Source organism: Pteronotus mesoamericanus, unplaced genomic scaffold, assembly GCF_021234165.1.
Source record: "Pteronotus mesoamericanus isolate MK-2021 breed Mesoamerican mustached bat unplaced genomic scaffold, CSHL_Meso_final scaffold_85, whole genome shotgun sequence".
Taxonomy (NCBI): domain Eukaryota; kingdom Metazoa; phylum Chordata; class Mammalia; order Chiroptera; family Mormoopidae; genus Pteronotus; species Pteronotus mesoamericanus.
The window spans coordinates 27,498,129-27,516,123 of NW_026555329.1; the positions used below are offsets into that span (position 1 = coordinate 27,498,129).

General features: G+C 35.9%; 1 protein-coding gene across 2 annotated transcripts in view; it reads left to right on the forward strand.

Annotated features, from left to right (window-relative positions):
* The window catches only part of SEMA3D (semaphorin 3D), a 196,191-nt gene that overhangs the window by 86,830 nt on the left and 91,366 nt on the right, over positions 1–17,995 (forward strand). For both annotated transcript variants that reach the window (XM_054564632.1, XM_054564633.1), the window contains exon 3: positions 5,933–6,093. In XM_054564632.1, coding sequence (XP_054420607.1) covers positions 5,933–6,093 — 161 coding nt within the window. The remainder of the gene's footprint in view (positions 1–5,932; positions 6,094–17,995) is intronic.

The window sequence follows — 17,995 nt, forward strand, 5'->3', positions numbered from 1 at the left end:
ACCTTCGTAAGTGTTTTTTTAAAACTATGGGAAGCCATTTTTTAGCTATATAGCGTTCTTGTGAGAGAACCTGTCACCTCCACCCAATTCAGGATTTCTGGCAACAAATGCAGGGTTTCAAGTGTATGGAATCTCATTCATTTAACAGTCAAACATTGAGGGAGTCTTTGAGGCTTAATCTTAAATTTATTAGATTCAAAGTAACTAACCACTCCTTTCCTTTCTGGGGTGAAGAGGAAGAATGTAGACCATCAAGTCAAATGTTTCTTCAGGCTGAATGAACAATTGTATTAAGAGACACTAAAAGGGAGACACAAAGAATTCTTTTCAGAACAAACATTTATTTCAAATAGGAGCAGGATTTAGTGGGTTGTTAGCTTTTCCCTCATATGAAGGGGCATCTGGCTGTGACGTGAGATTTATTGTCACCTTGCTCAACCACTAAGAGCAGATTGGTTTTGTGAAGACTACTTAAATGTTCTGAACTTCACTGAATCAGTAACATGTGTGTCAAAACCAGGAATATTGATATGATTTTCATTTAGCTCTAGTTGCTTTGTACAGTATTTCTGTTTTTCCAAAAGCTTTGAGGCTACCTGCTCCAAAGAACAAAGCAATGCCATAGATCAGTGAATGACAGTTTGGTACCCAATACATCTTCAATTTTAACAAAGTAAAGTACAGGGCTCTAATGCCATTGAACTCCAATGTTAACAGGGGCTTACTGATCATTTGGTTTTTCTACCCACATATATTGATGAGAGAAAAAATACAGATAGGAAGTTCTTTCCATTTTACTATTAAAGATATTTAAAAACTACTACTGTAAGTATATACTTTATCAAAAGTATATTTTAATTTTCTCTTTGGGTGAGCATTTCCATTGCGCTAGGCTGTACGATCCATGAGAGTGGAACTCGTCAGTCTTTGTGGCATGTGCAAAGTAACTGGTGATCTTAGATGAGTCCGCATTTGCCTTCAAAACTCAAATTTTTTGTGGGTAGTGACTCACTTTCTTCTGCTAGAAATTAGGAATTAGTCTGTTATTAACTATGTGTGGGAAATACACAATTTTCCCTATGCCTTTTGGTGAGATACCAGGAGTTGTTGATGAAACCCTGGACATGCTCTTTAGACAAATGCACACATCCACACAAACATATGAAAATATCCTGTTGTTTATAGGGTTTTGGATCCTCTGAACCATTCTGTTGCTCTGTAATGGTTTATTGATCATGGGTCATGAACAACTTGCCTGTCATCAATTAAAATCCATCATGTGCATGATTTCCAGATTTCAGAAAAAATCAATTTGTAGATTTTCCAGGAGTGTATTCCTAAAACACAGGCAATATGAGCACCTGGGTGATTGAATGAGATTAGAAACTGAGAGCAGGTGATAGGACAATGAATTGCTAAAAGAACAGTTAGGAGTTACCGTGAATTAAGGCCTAGGTAGGCAGAACAAAGAGTACTTTTACGCAGAGTTAAAGGCTGCCGCCCTCCGAGGAGAGGCGGGGCTGCTGAAGTAAGAGCAGAGCAGGCCTCCTCTGAAAGTCAAGTGAGAAGCAACACACTCACCCAAGTGGGGGAAACAACAGAGTTCCTGTTCAAAAGAATTACAAAGTATGGACAATCTTTAAAAATTGCCTGAGAATTGCCATTTAGGAGAAGAGAAAATAAAGCTCTGAAATATATTGCCAAATTATGAGTGTTTCATTTTCATGAGTCTGCAGCCTCCAGAGCTAGTATTCATTTCTGATCCCTGAATTCCTGGGAGTATATTAGCTCTAGGTGTTAAGAGGCAGGCTCTGAATTTAACCTTTTTTCCCCCACCTTGGCTTTAGTTGATGATCCCGTGGAAACAAAAATCACTTTGCTTAGTTTGGCAGAAATGCAAGAGAGATAAGCTGCTTGGGGAAGAGGGAACCTGTTCCAATGCCTGTCCCAAGATCTTTTCAAAATGAGTGCATCAGCCTGAGAAATTTTCATATGTAATGCCTAAGTCTAATTATTTAGTTTGGCTACAAAGGATTGGCAAAGCATGCTTTAATCGTTTTGATGCTAACATTGTCACAAGGCAACATTAAATCATTTTGAAATGATAATGCATCAGGTTAGTCACTATTTTTGCAGCTGTTTTTCTTTGTCAAATTTGTTTGAAACTGAACCGAATAGAATTTGTTATGCTAAAAGAAAATAAAGCAAAAGACTACGTCAACTTTATATTTCCTTCCCTCACTGTATAAGTAGAAACAAAAAAAATGAGATGCAAGGTTCTGAAACATCTTCCTCTTCCCAATGGCGTTGCCATAGGTCAGGATTTACCATCTATCAGAAAATTCTGGGTAGCTTCCCTGCCCCGACCTTTCCTGGTTCTCTCCATCCTGAACACTATAGCCAGACTTATTGTCTGACACTCAGTTACAGTCTTTGTCATTCTTCTGCCTAAAATATGTTAGTGGCTTGCAGTTACTACATCATAACCAATTCCCCAGCCTGCCATCCTAGGTTCTGATTCCCTGGAGGCCGCCTTATGGGCAGCCTTATGTTTCACTGATTCCACATGTTCTCTGTGTGCCACATACTGAACTGCTTCAATTCCACAAATATTTATCAAGTACTTAACTTGTCTTAGACTCCAAGCTAGGTGCTGGGGATTTAAAGTTAAGTTTACAACATGGTCTTTGCCCCAAAGAAACTCACATTCCAGAGTAGGAGAAATATTAAAAATACAGTGTGCAACTGCAACATATGGTGATATACGTATGGCCTTGTACATTCTAGCGTTGTTCTGCCTAGAATATAATTTTCTTTACATCTTTCCTGTAAGGCTTCGCTAGGTCTTTTAAGACCATTCTCAAATATCACTTCTTTTTGTAAAATGATGTGCTATTATTTAAAAGATTTATTGATGTTTTGTATATACTCCTATTAGAATTCATTTTCACTTATGTTGTATTTTATATACATATCTATTTGCACATTAATCTGTGAGCCCTTTGAGGCAGGACTCAGTCACCCCACAACCTTAAGTGCATGCTCAACACCTAACATGTTCTGGATTCTAATATGTATTTGTGGACTGAATAGCCTTTTACTATTGTTCTGATGTTATAAAAAATAGTGATCTTCTTTCTAATCTTCAGAAGCAAAGTTTAATGGATCATGAGATAATATTTTTTCTTTAATAGAACTTATTGGGTCCAAATTAGAGTTGAATAGTTATGTTCAAAATAATAGTTAATATTTATCGAACTTTTCCTGACTGAAGGCATTGTTACATTAGCTTTATATAAATCACCTCTTGAGAATTATATGAATTGGGACATATTATGAATTTCTTTGTATAGATTTTGCATAGATGAAAATAATAAATCATCATCATTATAATAACTCATAGTTACATAACATTTACTGTGTGCCAGGCACTATTCTAATGTTTTATATATTCATTCATTCCTCACACCTATATCATTTATTATATAGATTTTATTATTATCTTCATTTTATAGATGAGATAACTAAGAAACAAAGAAGTTAATTTTCTTGTCCTATCACACAGCCAGAGTTGTGTGGCCATGATGTGTTCCAGGTGGTCTGGACCTCAAGCTCCTACTCTTACTCACTAGGGTAACCATGTTTCCTTTTGTAATTACCATGAAATGCATGGCTCAAAGTAGTTGATTTTTATCCATGGACATTTGAAATAACAAGGATTTATATCCTATAACCTACTTTTCTCTATTAATTTGGTCAATACATACTCCTGGAAATCCCCTTACATACTTTCCATTTTGCTCATTTCATTTTTTGTTAAACAAGGGGAAATCCCACGGAAGGAAGATAGAGAATTACCTGATTTAATAAAAGTTTGTGTACGGTTTCTGTTGTTAAGGTCTTAGATCATATCTGTGTTATCTATTCTCTCTGGTCCATTCTTCTTTCCTTGGTTCTACTTTATAATAAGTATGGACTATTTTTTGGATATAATCCTGGAAAAATAGGTTTACTGCATTTGGAGATGCTAAAATATATTTTTCCATTGTGTCTCTGGTCTAAAAACTTACTAAAGTTATATTGAGCTTAGTAGGAAAGTAATTAGTAGCAGGGGTGTCCAAACTTTTGGCATCTCTGGGCCACACCAGAAGAAGATGTGTTGAATACATTGCAACATGTATTTACAAAAAAATCTCATAATGTTTTAAGTAAATTTAAAATTTTGTGTTGGGCGGAATTCACAGCCATCCTGGGCTGCATGTGTTCCATAGGCTACAGGCTGGACACCCCTGTTAGAGTTCACACTTGATCCAATATACACAAAACATGATCCATTAATATTAATAAGATATTTATGTTTGGTGAAGCTACTTTTGAGAATTCTGGTAGTATCACATCGTCTTCAGCATACATCCTTTTGGTTAGTCAAAACTCAGAACCTATCTTAGTGAATAAAGGAAATGACATTTAATCATTGTAAATAGAAAAAATAGTGGCCCTGGCTGGTGTGGCTCAGTAGATTGATTGCTGGCCTGCAAATCAAAGGGTCATCGGTTCGATTCCCAGTAAGGGCACATGCCTGGGTTGCAGTCCAGGTTCCAAGTAAGGGGCCATGCAAGAGGCAACCACACATTGATGTTTCTCTCTCTCCTTCTTTTCTCCTTCCCTTCTCCTCTCTAAAAATAAATAAATAAAATCTTAAAAGAAACGCTCTTTAAATAAAAAATAAAAGAAAAGAGAGTGACAGGAATTCTCAAAAATATGGAATAATAATCAAGCCCACAGCCTGTGGATAGAATGTACAGGTTTTAAATTTAAGGGACTCAAATATCCATTTTACAGAGGTTGAAACTGCCATTGATACATTTTAGAAGGATGTTTAGATGCCTGTTTCTGAGGCTTTTTTAAATTTTTCTCATCAATTAATAATGAATTACTTGAAAATAATGATTTTGTTATCAAGTCCAGTGACATATAATGGACTTTAATAAGTGATGAATGATATTATTACCTTATTAGTATTTAATACTCTAGATTTGTAGAAAATTAGATGGTATGATAAGTACTTGGGGTAAAATCTGGAAAGATTTAGGTTCCTGTAATCCCAGAACTAAAGTTAAGTAAGAATCTGTCCATATCACAATTATAAATAAAATAAAAAATTAGGACCTATAACCAAGTGTCGAAGAGAAATGGAGACTGACATTGAGGTTACATTATCAGCTTTGCCCACCGCATAATTTTGTGACTTTAGGACATGTAGTTAACTTTTCTGGAATGAAATACCTGCATTTATAAAATCATGAATTTGTATGAATTGACATTTAAGGTCCCATCCCACTTTAAAATTCTGCTTCCTTTACTGGTTTAGGATCATATATCTTTCCAGATCCTTTATTTAGACTCAGCCTCTTCATTTACTTCTTTCTGAATGTAGGACGAAGGCACAGCGTAATTTCCTAAATACAGGCAGTAACTTTAAACCCTATCAAAAGTAGGAGGGGAAGGAATGCTATGAGTTTTACCACACAGTTTGTTGCTTGCTTTGCACATATTGATTAATTTAATCAATTTGCAAATATTGCTGTAGTTATTTTATGACTTAAGTAGTTTATTTATTACATAAGAGGTGAATGTAGGGTTGTAAAATATTTTTAATATTATTTCTTTTGTGTCAACATGTTTTATGTTCATTTTAATGTCATCCATTTTTCATGTTAAATGTATCAACAAAATAAAAATACAATAGTTACATCTCTTTCTAAATAAATATGTGCTAAATATTGTATATTGTTTGCATCTATCGAAATTGGAGTCTTCATATTATGTTCATGTATTTATGAAGTGGAACAATGTATGTATTGAGGTAAATGTATATTGTGCTTATTAAGAATTTTTTCTTTCACTCTGTTCTTCTTTTGCTTTCCCATAGATTTGCTGCTTTCAAATAGCTGCATTCCCTTTTTGGGTTCATCAGAAGGACTGGATTTCCAAACAATTCTGTTAGACGAGGAGAGGGGCAGGCTGCTCCTGGGAGCCAAGGACCACATCTTCCTGCTCAGCCTGGTCGACTTAAACAAAAATTTTAAGAAGGTAAGTTTATTTATATATAGTTGACTGGATGCATTTATTTTCATCTATCCCCTTTTCCTTTTTTTTGTTTTTTGTTTTAAGTGACTCAGTGTCAAATGCAATAGGTCACATACCTGTCAAAAAGAACATAATGCCTTTGATATATGTTTTAGATTTTTATGGATTTAAGTACATATACATGTTCTTAGTTAAGAATGAAGAATATAATACCATAACCTTTGAAAATATGGATGAAAGGCATGAAAAGTAGTAAATAGATGGTACTACATTATACAGTAAAAATCCAAAGTTTTAGATTGGAAAGCTGGCAAATGCATTATTCATCAAGTGTTAACATTTATATTCATAGCAATTTTTATAAATTTATTTTTACTAACGTTCACCTAACACATAAGCATACTTAAAATTGATAGACTGACTATAGTAGCAATTTAACACCACACTTTTTCTTCACATTCCCATTTTATATCTGAACAGGTTTCTCCTATGGCCCAATCGTGCTCAGGCACTGAAAATTAATAATGACCTAACTATGGAGTCGTTAAGAATAATCTTATCACTAAAGGGAAGTATATTCTAGTTTATTCAAAATGCAAAAGGCCGTATCCTATATTTTCAATTAGCCTTGTGATACCCCAAGGAAAGAGTGCCATACCTTCAGCCTTATAATTATTAGCTAGTACTTTAGCAAATATCAATATCTATGTGAGTGAAGATAGATACCAAGACTAGAAGAGATTGAATGACTAATGGGGAGACGTACTACATGAACTATTCTGCAGCTATGAAGCATTTTTGGGGTTTTTTTATTCTTTTCTAGAAGTATTCCAAAAGAAATACTAGGAATCATTGCAAGTTTTCAAGTTAATAGAGAATTCCTACCATTCAAAAAGAGTTGTTTGTAGACAACTTAGGACTGTGAAGCTTCATTAGCATTCACCCACCTGACGTCTTTAACTGAATTCTGTAATTTTGAGATGCTTTTAATAACTCAATATTAGTTGTTCCGTTATTTGAACATTATCAGCACTCAGGGCTTTAGTCTACAAAGGGAAAATATTTCTCTGCATATGTTTTAATATTGCTTAATTAATATCTGCATTAGAAACAATGGCTTTTGCTTTTCAATCATTTTAACTTTTACCTTTTCCACACAATTTTGACTGAGGTCCACTGAAGGAAAGGAGTCTTCTTATGAAAGCTCAGATTTGAGAAATAAATAGACTGAATGCAAGTGCATATGCATATATTTCATGTAATCTGTATTTCTAGAAAAAAGTATGATGGCTAAAATATTGCCAATAGTTGTTCTTCACTTGTTTAATCCAAACACACTTAGAAGCACATAATTTATCTTATTTTTAAATAAATTATCTTATAGCCTGGATATTGTTTATAGCAAAGTGAAATAAAGGTTGCTTATGTGCTAGAATTTGAAAAGCTTGCCATTATTCTACATTCCATTTATTTTTAAGGGGGTATTTTTACTCTAGGAATTTTGTTTAAGGACTAGTACTCTTAGAGCCTATTGATGGTATCAACTATATCTCAGTCATCAGTAAATATCTTAACAGAGAATGAATCTTTTTTAAGAGTCCAAAGAAAATCTCAGTCAATTTTGCTGTATTGCAGTAAGAGATACTACAAAATTAAGAGCATTTTCCCAATTAAGTCTAAGTTTTAATGTAATAGCAAAAAGCTATTCATACTTTTAAGTGTGAATACTTATTCTTGTGCTATTCTCTGCCTTTAGGGATTGGAAGAAAAAGTCCATTTATCTGAACTGAGTGTATTAGATCATTACTTAAAATAAATTCTGATGGCACAATTTCCTTTTGTGACTATTTTAAGCACATCTCTCTTTGGCCATATTCCATGCTTGAAATGTGCTATTTAATAAAATAAATATTTATGAAATATTGATTTCTCTTATGATGCTATTGAAATAAATGGTTATTAAAACACTTTAAAAATTAAGGCCTGTACTAGAGATTTTCAGCCTGATATTTCTTAATATTTTTATAGCATGTATAATTCATAAAGGGGTGATGTATGTGAAAGTATGAATTTATGTTTATATAGGTATCCACCTTTAACATTTATATAAATCACTCCAGTGTTAAAAGGTACTCCATAGCAGCAAGTAAGTGTCAAGATGTAGTACTTTAGCGATGTTTAGACCTACATGGTTTGCATTGGCTCAATGCCCCTCGGCAAAAATCCAAACCCCTCTGTGTAAGAAACCACACATGTTGGGACTCTGAGGGACTGAAAGATGTCCTTTGTACTCCTTAGAGTGAAAGCAATATACAACACATAATTGAGTTATGAGTGACTGGTTAGGAATTTTTTTCCTCTGGGAAATTTATTTTTTAAAAATATTTTTATTAAATTTTAGGGGGTGACATTCGTTAATAAAATTATATAGGTTTCAGGTACAATTCTATAACACATCATCTGTATATTGCACGGTGTGTTCACCACACCACGTCAAGTCTCCTTTCCTCACCACTTACCCCCCTTTACCCTTTCTACCTTCCCTTAGCCTCCTCTTGCTCTGGTAATCACCATGCTGTTGTCTGTGTCCATAAGGTTTTTTTATTTTTATTTTTACTTACTCTCTTCATCTTTCTTACCCAGCCCCTCAACTCTCCTCCCCTCTGACAGCTGTCAGTCTGTTCTCTGTCTATGAGTCTGATTCTATTTTATTTGTTAGTTTTACTTTATTTATTATAGTCTACGTATGAGTGAAATTATATGGTACTTTGTCTTTCTCTAACTGGCATATTTCACTAGCAAAATGCTCCGCAGGTCCATCCATGCTGTCACAAAATGTAACATTTCCTTCTTTTTTACAGCTAAGTAGTATTCCATTATGTAATTGTACCACAGCTTTTTTACCCACTCATCTCCTGATGGGCACTTTGGCTGCTTCCAAATCATGGCTATTGTAAATAATGCTGTAATGAATATAGTGGTGCATATATTCTTTCAAATTGTTGTTTCAAAATTCTCAGGATATATTCTCAGAAATAGAATCACCGGGTCAAAATGCAGTTCCATTTTTATTTTTATTTTTCCAGATCCTTGCCAGCACTTGTTGATTTATTGATGATGGCCATTCTGACAGGGGTGAAGTGATATCTCATTGTGGTTTTAATATTCATTTCTCTGATAATTTGTGACATTGAGCATTTTGACATATGTCTATTGGCCATCTGAATGTCCTCTTTGGAGAAGTATCTGTTCAGGTCCTTTGCCCATTTTTTAATTGTATTTTTTTGGTGTTGAGCTGTATCAGTATTTTTTTAAATTTTATTATTTTATTTTATATTAATTGCATTTATTGGGGCAGCATTGTTTCACAAAACCATACGGGTCATCATCTGCACACTGCATCATGTGCCCATCACCACAAGCAAAATCTCTTTCCGTCTCCATTTTTCCCCCCTTTGCCCAACCTCCACCTAGCACCCACCCTCTGCCTATCACCACACTGTTGTCTGTATTTTTGCATTAAGTATATATGCTTTTTGGCTAATCCTTTCACCTTCTTTCATCCGGTCCTCCTACCCACCTCACCTCTTACAGTTGTCAGCCCGTTCCATATTTCCATGCCTCTGTTATTACTTGTTCATCAGTTTATTTTGTTCGTTAGATTCTACATATCAGTGTGATCATATAATATTTGTCTTTCTCTAGCTGGCTTATTTCACTTAGCATAACACATTCCACGTTCATCCATGGTGTCTCAAAAGGCAAGATTTACTTCTTTTCTGTGGCCATGTAGTAATCCATTGTGTAAATTTAATACAGCATTTCTTATCCACTCATCTACTGATGGGCAGTTGGGTTGTTTCCAGATCTTGACTACTGTAAATAATGTCACGATGAACATATGGGTGTATATAGTCTTTTGAATTAGAATTTTGGGATTCCCAGAAGATCCCACTTCTGGGAATATATCCCAAGGTCAAAAAGCAGTTCCATTTTTAATTTTCTAAGAAAACTCCGTACTGTTTTCCACAATGGCTGCACCAATCTGCATTCCCATCAACAACGCAGATGGGTTCCTCTTTCTCCATATCCTTGCCAACACTTGGTATTGATTTTTCTGACAGGTGCGAGGTGATATCTCAGTGTGGTTTTAATTTGCATTTCTCTGATGATCAGTGACATTGAGAAGTTTTTCATATGTCTATTGTTTATCTTTATATTCGTTTTGGAGAAGTGTCTATTCGGGCCTCCTTTGCCCATTTTTAATTGGATTGTTTGTCTTGCTGGTGTTGAGTTGTGTAAGTTCTTTATAAATTTTGGATGTTAACCTTTTATAAAATGTATCATTGGTGAATATGTTCTTCCATTCAGTGGATTGTCTTTTCATTGTGTTAATGGTTTTCCTTGCCATGTAAAAACTTTTTAGTTTGATGTAGTCCCATTTTTCAATTGTTTTCTGTTGTTTCCCTTTCCCAAGAAGATATAGGAGAAAAAAAATATTACTAAGGGAAATGTTTGAGATTTTGCTTTGTCTCCTTCTAGAATTTTTATGGCTTCAAGTCTAACATTTTATCCTTTAATCCATTTTTAGTTCATTTTTTTCTATGGTATAAGAAAGTGGTCTAGATTCACTTGCAAATTATCTGTCTAATTTACCTAACTCCATTTATTGAATAGACTGTTTTACCCCTTTGTACGTTCTTGCCTCTTTTGTCCAATATTAATTGACTATAAAGGCTTGGGTTTATTTCTTGGCTCTTTATTTTGTTCCATCGATCTATATGTCCATTTTTATGCCAGTACGAGCTGGTTTGATGACTATGGCCTTGTAGTATAGTTTGATAACAGGTAGCATGATACCTCCAACTCTGTTCTTCTTTCTCAAGCTTGCTGTTGCTATTCACAGTTTTTTGTGGTTCCATATTAATTTTGGGAATACTGGTTCTAGGTCTGTGAAATACGCCATTGATATCTTGATAGGACTTGCATTGAATCTATAGATTGCACTAGGTAGTATGGACATTTTAATAAAGTTAATCCTTCCATGAACATGGTATATACCCCGACTTATTTGTATCTTCTTCAATTTCTTTCTTCAGTGTCTTATAATTTTCCAAGTACAGGTTTTTTTCATCCTTGATTAAATTTTTTCTTAGGTATTTTTTTTGAAGCAATTGTGAATGAGATTACTTCCTTAGTTTCCCTTTCTGATAACTCATTATTGGTGTCTAAAAATGCAACAGATTTCTGGATATTTGCTTTGTATCCTGCTGTTTTACTGAATTCATGTATCAGTGCTATTAGTTTTTTACAGGAATTTTTAGGGGTCTCCATATACAGTATCATGTCATCTGTAAATAATGACAGTTTTACTTCCTCCTTTCCAATTTAGATCCCTTTTATTTCTCCTTGTTGTCTGATTGCTGTGGCTATGATTTCCAGTGGTGTTCACCAGACTGATACATGTTGAACTTGGTGTCAGCACTGGGTCTGAGGCCACTCAGCAAAAGACCCTGAGTATACCGAACGTAGATATGCCACATGCTGTGTGCTTGCATGCATTTGTTGTGTCACAGGGTCTCAGGGAGTCGTCAGAGTGAGGTCAGCATAGTTTAATAGGTCCAAACTGACCAAGATATGGCCGTGTGAAGGGAAAGTTCTGCACTGCTCAGGCACTCATATCCTAGAGCCCCACAACTCAGTCTGTTCCCAGATTCTACTGCTAGGAGACAGGGCTCAACAGGGTGAAGCCTTTAAGAGTTGGGACAATGGGGGCTAGTGGATCTCCTGTGAGGAGTAGGTGCTGCTCAGTCTTAGGGAAACATGGATGTTGTGGCCCCCACCCCAGAGCTACACAGTTCAGTCTGTCCTGGATGTTGCCCAGTCCTTGGCAGGGCAGAGCAACCAGGAGTCAGGCACAAGGCGGTTGGGTCTGCAGGAGCCCAGAGGATGGAACTACCATATCTACCATGAGAGGGGAGCGCTGGTCAGATTCACAAGAAGGTAGGGGATGACCCCCACCCAAAGACACAAAACTTAATCACTGACACCTGTGTCTGCCCAGACTTCTACACTCTGGCCAATGCAGCTGACTCCTTAGCAGGACACATGTTCTACAGGGTTGGACAAGAGGGAGTTCAGAGGTTGCAGCTATTGTTATCTCCCAGGCTAATGCCATATGGAATCCAGTGCTCCATCCAAGAAAGATGGTGTCTTCAGTAGGGGAGAGCAACTCAGCATAGAGATCCTGGCAGCTGTCTTTTCATCTCTCTCCCCAGAGTCACGGACCCCAGACTGTCCTCACACAAGTCTAGCCCATACAGCCCTCCCTCTGTTGGAGCTCAGGGTGAGTGGCTGCAAACAAAATTTTGTTCATTGGCCCTTTAAGAGGGTGCCTATGTCTCTGGCAAGACTCCTGTCTCTTCTTGACAGACAGAATCCTAACTGGTTCAGCCAGATGTTATGTGAGTGTCTTTCCAGCTCTAGTCCTCTGGGCTGGAAAGTCCATCTTGGGGCTAAGACTGCATGCTTCTCAGGGGAAACCCTCTGCAGCTGAGATATCCCCCTGGAACCTTAGCCACCACTAATCTATTGGAGTGGGACTAGTTCTTTTCATGGCTCCATGCTTCCTACTAGTCTCAAGATGATTTCTTCTGTGAACCCTTGGTTGTAAGACTTTTTTTTTTAAGCTAGTCTTCAGTTGGTTATTCAAGACGATTGTTTCTTCTGGGAAATAAAAAAAAATCCTATAGAATGTATTCAATCAAAGTATCAAAATTCAGAATATATGTTTACTTAAAGTTTTTGTACAGACAAGACTTGTACCTGTTGAAAAGTAGCCACAATTATTTCATGTTGACCACAAGCCTTTCGTGGGAAATGACCATTAATAATAAAAAATTGTGTACAAATCGAATTTAGTAATAAATATTTAACAATGCCCTTCATAATATCTTTACTCTGTTCAGAATAGATTTTGAGTCTTCTACAATGAATGTACCAGTCTATGCTCAATAAACTTATGGAGAAACTACTGTAGAAGTCAAAGCCAGACCTTTAGAACATTTTCACAATCTAGAGAATAAAAATTAAATATACTTCTTTTTTTTAAGCCTCTGATATTTAGATAAGAAAAATAAGATTCTAATCTTATTTTGAGTGGAAGGACTATTTCTATAGGGACTTAATAACAGACTTAGGAGTAAGTATAAGCATAATCATGGGAGATGTGATACTTCACAATTTAAGAGGCTTTTCTAACTTTGATCTGTAAGGCCACTCTTAGTTTTGGAATGCCCTGTAGATTTCTCTCTGGAAAAGAATATGCACATTTGGGACAAATATGTACATTTATTTGACATACCCTTCCTCCAACACTAGACCAAAATGGAATCATTAAAACTGGCCAAAAGAGATCCCATTCCAAGGGAAAGACATGGATACGGAACTGTATTTACCATTCCCACATTTTTTGTTTTATGTTGAATTCTCCCAGAAGCTAACTATGGGATGAAGATTAGCTTATAGGATATTTTTAATATAGTGTTCTCGGGATCAACACATGTGAGAGGGTCGCTAAGGAAGTAGTATTAGACAAAGGGAGGCTGAGCTGTGATGCAGTTCCAACAAAAGCTTCAGTTGACAGGCTCAGCTGATAAGGTGGCAAATATTTCAATATTTTTCTCTAGAGGAAGAAAATCTCAATTTTCTCCCTATCTAATCTATTCACCATGACCATCAATATTATCTCTTAAAAAAATAAATATCTTATCATATTTCTTACTGGTATATACAGTTCTGGCAGTTCTTGATTTCTGAGGAAATTGAATGAACTCCAGATTTCTATTGACTTTAAAGTCTCTTCCCAACACATTTTCACCCTTTTTTAAAAAGATTTTATTTATTCATTTTTAGATGGGGGGAAGAGAGAATGAGAAGTAGAGAAACATCGATGTGCAAGAGAATATTGATTGGCTGGTTGCCTCTTGCAAACCCCTAGTTGGGGTCCTGGTCTGCAACACAGAGATGTGCCCTGACCAGGGGTTGAACCAGTGACCCTTTGGTTCGTAGGCCAGTGCTCAACCCAGTGAGCCATACCAACCAGGGCTACCCTGTTTTTATCCAGTGTTCCTTGTTCCCTCACTTGCACTTTATGGAGATGGTAATATTGTCTGTTTCATGATGTTATCAAGGATACAGTTTTTTCTGTCTCATCTGCCATTCGTGATGTTGGCATTATCCTTTTGCTGGTTGCGAGATGGCTAGAACAGTTTCATCGATCATATACAGAAAGGGAAATGTAAAAGGATGAAAGGCCATCAATTATTATGTCTAAAGAAATCTTTCATAGAACCCTCCTTCACATCTCATTGGTCAGAAACACGTTAATTCAAATTCTGAAATTCAAAAGTGGGGTTAGGGAACTACAATTTGCTTACATCAGTCAATTACCATAGGTGGAAGAAGTGTTCAGGAGTCCATCACATTGATCATTACACTTAGAGAGAATAGAAAAGAAGCTCTCTGAAAAATATAATTTACTTAAGGGACTGATTTTTTTTTCCTCATTAACATAGGTTACCTGAAGCAAACATAAAAATCCAGCCAGTCAAAAAGAAGAGTGTGTATTGTCCATTTGGAGAGAATAATCAAGATTAGCTAGTATTATCTGTAAGGGTTTATTTTTCTTTCAGAAGATAGCCTTGGAAAGTGTTTAGTGCAAATAAAAATCCTTGAAATAATTTATTTTTCTCCATCCTGCTTAGCAAAAAAAAAAATCTGCTAACCTTTACAAATATTTCTCTTGCTTATGTAAAAGTTTACTGGCCTCAGTGAAAGTACTTGGCTATTGTTATACAATCTGAGCTTTATGAAATCTAGTCAGCTGCAGATCTCTTCAAATTTACTGATATCCTGTCCATTTTCTCCCTTCACATAATAACTGTTCTTGGGAGCGACATTGTTGGGAGGGAGTAGATTACAATTTGACTCAAAATATTGAAGACTCCATCATTATTCTAGTAATAGTATTTAGCACTATACACTTAATATTAAATATACAGAGAACATATTTTTTAAAAATTCACGTAAGTAAATGTGGCTTAAGTTGTACTGGTGATATCTACCAGCAGAATTATGTCTAAAATAATGCCGCTTTGATTGATTTGGATTTGTCAGTCTCTGGGGTTGGAACCAGATATAAGTATTAGTAGAATTAAAACAGAATATTTTTTAGTCACTGAACTTTCAATAATTTGCTTTCTTTTTTTCTACTTTAGTTGGTTGTTTTATTCTTTTCATTAAAAAATCATTTCAGTACCTACTGTTGGCACTAACCCATTTTGATAGAATATAAGACTCAGGTTTTGACATTGCTCATGTTCTGGTTAGGGAGACAAGGCATAATACCGTTAAATGAGTTAGAAAACAAGTCAAAAAATCTTTAAATATCCAAAATAATGAGATAGGTAGATCACCTATTGTAGGAAGTCAGGGACTGGTTCAAAATTAATTTAGTTAACCAGTTAATTAAAAACAGGTTGCATTTGGATTTGAAACTTGAGGTTTATTGTTCTCTTGTTCAGTTAGGATGGGAAAATGAAACACATTTGAGAAATGGAGTATAAGAGATTCATTTCTCCCCTTCATGTGTGTATTTCTCATAGTTTAAGTCAGAAAATTTTTTATCTTTTCTGTCTCATGGCACATCTAAACTAATTACTAAAATTCTGTGACACACTAAAAATATATTTTTTGCCAATCTGACAAAAAATAGGTATAATTTTGAATCATTTACACTGAACAGCTATCATGTTGGCTGTTGTCATTTTTTTTCATTTTAATTTGACAACCTAATGGAAAAAAGGTCAGTGCTCTTGACTAAACAGGTGCTGCATGTTTTGAAAATTCTCAGAGCACATCAGTGTGTCTCTCATGGCACACCAGTTGAAAATTGCTGGTTTAAGTTAAAGAAACTGTATTTCCTTGACCTTGCCTTTAATATCCTACTGCATCTCTAGGGTCTGAGAGAATATATATAAAAATAATTTTAATAATCCTTGAAAAGGGTCAAATGTAGATGGACATTTACATCCATTTATCACTCATTTATAAGTGATGCATTAGAAACCTGTTCAGGTATGACATCATAATAAGGAAAGTGTTTGACATTTGTACGATATGGTTTAAGGACCTATGATTTCTAAACAAACGATTTTAAACTACATGCCATCTGTCACTGTGACTACAAGCGAGCATTCTCCACTTCAGCCAGCCTTAAGTAGTCCTAGCAATAATTCATGTAAAACCCAGGGCCCTCTCTTTGTAAACTTCAGGAGTAATATATATAGCTGAAAGTCTCTACCTCTTTTTTTTAATGGAGTCATCACTGACAGTTAAAAAAATAAAAAGTCCAGTATCCTCTGTTTGGATATGTTACTTAGTTGAGCTTCTGAGTTAATGAATTGTTGGGATCCTTCCATTAGAAAATGTTACTCATTTTGGAACCAGTTCAAACCATGGATAGGTGGAACAAGTCTCTAAACCAGGATGTAAGCAAACAGGTCACAAAAGGAATGATTTATTAAACTAAGCACTGCTTTTGTATCAATTTTATTCAAACATTTGTTCTCGGGTTTTTTTTTCCTTTTTTTCCTCTCTCTCTTTTTTTCTTTTTAAGTGGACTGTAGATACAGGTGAGTAGGCCCATGAGAAATAAACTTACTCTGAGACTACAATTATATTTATTTCACCTACTAATCTAATAGCAACTGGTATGTCAACTCATGGAGAGTAATAATAAACAACTTTACCTCCCACAGTCCCTTTCAATTCTTGTCCTGGACCTGTTCAATGACTTCAGCAGGCTCGTGGCTTTTGAAGTCACCGTTTGGTAGTATACTGTTCGGTAATTATCCAGCAATTAAAAGGTACAGTCTAATGTAGTAAAACTCCCAACCTCATTTAAATCAAACCTCCTTTCCCTCTACCTTTCTGTGCATGGGCATGCCATGTGAGGGAGGGCGCCAGCGAAGGGAAATGTTCAGAGGCTTCTTCTATCTAGTGCTCCTCCTTTTCCTCAAGCTCGTTAACCACACACCGTGTATGACCCCTCTAGAGTTAATTCAGGGCCAAGAAAGAGGAGAAGAGTTCAGAGAAGTCTCTACTCCACTGTCATTGCCCCAGGGGCCTCTCAACTTTCTGGCCTTCCCAGATGTTGAAGGGTGACTTCTTTTATAGGCACCTTTCTGAGTTTTTAGAATTTCCACTTTCTGGAGTTCTTTTCCTTGCTCTTCTCTGGATTAGGGTGACTGCAGTTTTTCTCTGACTGGTATGTTTTCATTCTTCATCCTGCAACAGATTGCAATTTCTCCATGCGTTAACTTCTGAAGTTTTTCCTCAATTCTCTCAAACAGGACCTAGGTGACCTCATGCCATCCAACCACTGAGTGAGCACAGCACCCGTCTGTTCCATAGGAAGCCATCACGTACACTTTCCTGAACACCTGCTTGAAGTTCAGACTGACACCAATATAGCCATTGAGCCTATTCTTTGTTTTCATTGAAGATTCTCAGTCTCTTTCTCACCCTTTAGACGTTAGTCCACAATGTCCCATAAAGAACACATTAAGCAACAAGTGCTTCTTAAGTCCCACCAAAAGACCTTCCCGGTCACCTACTTCTCATCCTAAAGGATGTAAGACATATGATACATCTGTCTTAGATGAAATATTTTTCTCAAGTGTCCAACTATTTTATGGTATGAACATGGGTGAGAACATTTTAATGATTCTTGACCGCCTACTTTGAAAATTTGTGCATCTTGAGCTTGCATCTCATTTTGAATTTTTTCTTAGCTAAAACTTCTCTTTTATCATCTTGCTATACTATCTAAGCCATAAAGTAA